The sequence below is a fragment of the Cariama cristata genome, unplaced genomic scaffold (genome assembly GCF_000690535.1).
Source record: "Cariama cristata isolate BGI_N322 unplaced genomic scaffold, ASM69053v1 scaffold9601, whole genome shotgun sequence".
Classification (NCBI taxonomy): Eukaryota; Metazoa; Chordata; class Aves; order Cariamiformes; family Cariamidae; genus Cariama; species Cariama cristata.
In genome coordinates this window covers 6,665-9,807 of record NW_009599837.1, presented here as the reverse complement: position 1 = coordinate 9,807, position 3,143 = coordinate 6,665, and the positions used below count along the sequence as shown (strand labels likewise).

The following is a 3,143-nucleotide window of genomic DNA, read 5'->3' as shown; positions in this document are numbered from 1 at the left end:
CAGGGCAGGAGTCCCTGCAGGGCCCTGCACTCTGGCCTTGCCAGCCTCACTCCAGGGCCCTCCGCTCTCGGCAGGGCATTTGTGCAGATCAGAGCGGTCGTCCCTGCATGTGTGTGGTTTTGTGAGCATCCCATGTGGCGCTGCTGGTGTGGTCCTTGCTCCCCCGTCATGCCTCCGACTTCAGCAGCGTGGTGTCAGTGTAGATCCTGTTGTGGCTTTGATGTCACCTGAGATATCAGACAGGGCAGCCGCCTGGCCAGGACTGGGCTGGGGAACCTCCTTGGCCCTCACCCTTGCTTGCCTCCCTGCTGGGATGTACACAGAGGTCCCAGCCCTCTGGGACAGAGCCTGCGGTCTGGAGCCCCCACCCTAGGGCACCTCAGGGCACCCACTGCTTGCAGGCAACCGACAGTCCCTCTCTCTCCCGTGCAGGGCTGCTGGGCAGGGTGATACCCACCAAAGTGATGGGGAGAGGGAAGGAGCTCACGTCTGTGCGCACGTGGGCGCGTGGGCTCTGTCCCCACTCTGCAGGGCGAGATGATCGACCGCATCGAGTACAACGTGGAGCACTCGGTGGACTACGTGGAGCGGGCTGTGTCTGACACCAAAAAAGCGGTGAAGTACCAGAGCAAAGCCAGACGGGTGAGTCACGGCACTGGCTGGGTCCCGTCTTCCCCTGCCTACGCTGCCCACACCGCTGTCCCCAGGGGCAGGCCCCTGCCTGGCACCCCTGCCTGCCCAGAGGAGTGGGTAGCACGGCGCAGCCTCACGGGTGCCTGGGTGCTGCTTTACCCCACGGCACTGGGTGCAGCGCTGGTCCCGCTGGTGGCACCAGCTGAGGCAGAGCTCCCTGGCACAGGGTGCGTGAGCACTGACAACCAGCCATGGGGCAGGGGTGCTGCTTGGCGGGAGGAAAAGGGATGGAAAAGGGACAGGGTAGATCTCGTGGGCCAGGCCTGCTGTGAGACCTACAGCCCTTGCCAAAAAAAAAAGCAGCGCAAAGGCATGGTCCGGTTCTGAGCCTGAGCGCAGTGCCAGCTGCCTGTCCCAGTCCCCACACCTGGTCCCGTATCAGCTCGGGGACCTTGGGGCCACCAGCTCAGCTCCGGTAGCCCAGGGCTGGAGGAGAGGGGAGCTGGGGTGCCCATCCCTGCCCCAGGCTGCCAGAGCCCCGCTGGCTCCAAAAGTGCTGCTCAGAGCCCACCCCCGGCAAACAGAAACGGCAGGTCACAACCCCCAGCTCTCGGGGCCAGCCTGCCCCCAACACTGATGGTCCCCTCTCTACTCTCTCCCTGCCGGTGCTGGGACACCTGAGTAGAAGAAGATCATGATCATAATCTGCTGTGTGATCCTGGGTATCGTCATTGCCTCCACCTTTGGCGGCATTTTCGGCTAGACTCACCCCACGGGACTGTTTGTGTGCGATGGACGGAGCCGCGCGTGCCATGGGGCCGCAGCCACACCGGAGCGAACCACGCAGCCCCGGAGCCTCCCAGCAGCATTTCAGTTTCTAATGCATGGTTGTTTGTGACGCTGTGTGTGCGGTGCGGTGCGTCTGTGTGGAGGGAGCGCCGGCCCCGGGGCGTAGGCAGGGTGCAGGGGATGGTGATGGGTGCAAGGGGGACCCTGGGGCGGGGGAACCCAAGCTCTCATCACTGCTCCAGCCTGGGTGGCTGGCTGGGACCGGGTGGGGACAGAGATGCCCTTGGGCACTGCTGCTCCTCTTGCGCTGGGCAGCCTGTGTTAGTGACAGCAGAGGATGAGGAGGGACCGATGAAGGGTGTTAGAGGTCTTTGGGAGCACAGTGCCCAGTCAGCTTCCTCCAGCTTCCCCATCACTTCCAGCCAGAGCTCTCATGTCTGTCAGCCGCGTCTGTGCTTGCAAACACCTTTCCTTGGGCTGCTTCTCTCACGGGGCCCTTCCCCAGGGGTGCGCTCTGCCAGGCCTGCCTCCCTCGCCATCCCTGCCCGTCCCACGGCCATGCCTGGCTGTGGGCCTCCATCCCTGCTGCTTTGCCGATGGCAGGGCTGCCCCCTCCCTAGGCAATCCCTTGCCCCCGAGTGGGTGGCAGGGGCCAGACGATGGGTGCCAGATGGAGCAGTGTGGGCTGAGGAGCTGCTGCCTGGGGCCATCACAGTCGCTTGGGGACAGAGACAGGCTACGTGGGGATCTGTGCTGCACCCTGGTGCTGGCCCGGCAGGGCACGAGGGCACGGGTACTTTAAGGCCAGGATGTTTCACTGGCCACTTGCCCTGCACCAAAGCCTCATTTTTCTGTTCTCAGCCCTGGCACACAGTGGCCCTGGCTCCTGCTGCCCCCAGGCGTGGGCTGTAGCCATGGGGGTTTGGGGCTGGCTCCAATGCCCGCAGCCCCCGGCAGTGCTTGCCTGAGGGCAGGGCTGCTTCCAGCCTCACTTCTTCACATAGGCACCCATGGCTGGGGGTTGGAGGCAGTTGGGCTCTCTCCTGTCGTGGTCCCAGGAGCAGCCCTTGTTGCATCCACCCCCCTACAAGCTAGGAGCAGCGGCCTTCCTCCTCCTGGCTGCCCCTTCCATCTCTTTGCCACCTCTTGGCATCCGCCTGCCCTTGCCACCTCCTCCTGGCACAGTGCCCGTCTGCCTGCTCATCCCCTGGGCCATCCAGGGAGGCACCCACACTTGGTGGGGTGCTGTGGGAGCACTTGGGTGCCCTCTGCCATGTCCACTGCAGGGATACAGCCACTGTGGGGTGGCCTGAGCCTGCTGGCAGCTCAGAGGGGCCCTGTGTTGCCACTGTCTGTTTTCCTCCGGCTGGGCACTGGGCTCTGTTCTCATTCCTCCAGAGTCTCCAGGGCTCCAGCTGGCCCATCCACAAGCCAAAGCACCACAGAGGAGCCCAGAGCAGAGGAGGCACCTGGGGCCAAGCTCACAGCCACACACTGGGGCAGGGGCTGGACATGAGCCCAGATGCTGGTAGCAGAAAAAGGGCACTTGATGGCAGCGAGTACTCCAGCTACAAGGCAGCAGGGCTGCTCCACCCCCGTGCTCCTCCGCCCTGGCTGGGTGCTGGTCCTGTGTGTGGCACCCACGGGTGATGGGGGGGTGAAAGGCAGCATGCTGAGGCAAGACACAGCCCTGCCTTCCCCGGGTGCAGCCCTGCCCAGCG

The 3,143-nt window shown here is 64.5% G+C and overlaps 1 protein-coding gene across 1 annotated transcript in view; it reads left to right on the top strand.

The window, feature by feature from the left end:
• The window catches only part of STX1A (syntaxin 1A (brain)), a 34,134-nt gene extending 32,738 nt beyond the window's left edge, over positions 1-1,396 (top strand). Inside the window, exons 8-9 of the mRNA XM_009709819.1 lie at positions 532-642; positions 1,319-1,396. Of these exons, the coding sequence (XP_009708121.1) occupies positions 532-642; positions 1,319-1,396 (189 nt within the window). The remainder of the gene's footprint in view (positions 1-531; positions 643-1,318) is intronic.
• Positions 1,397-3,143: the final 1,747 nt, after the last annotated feature.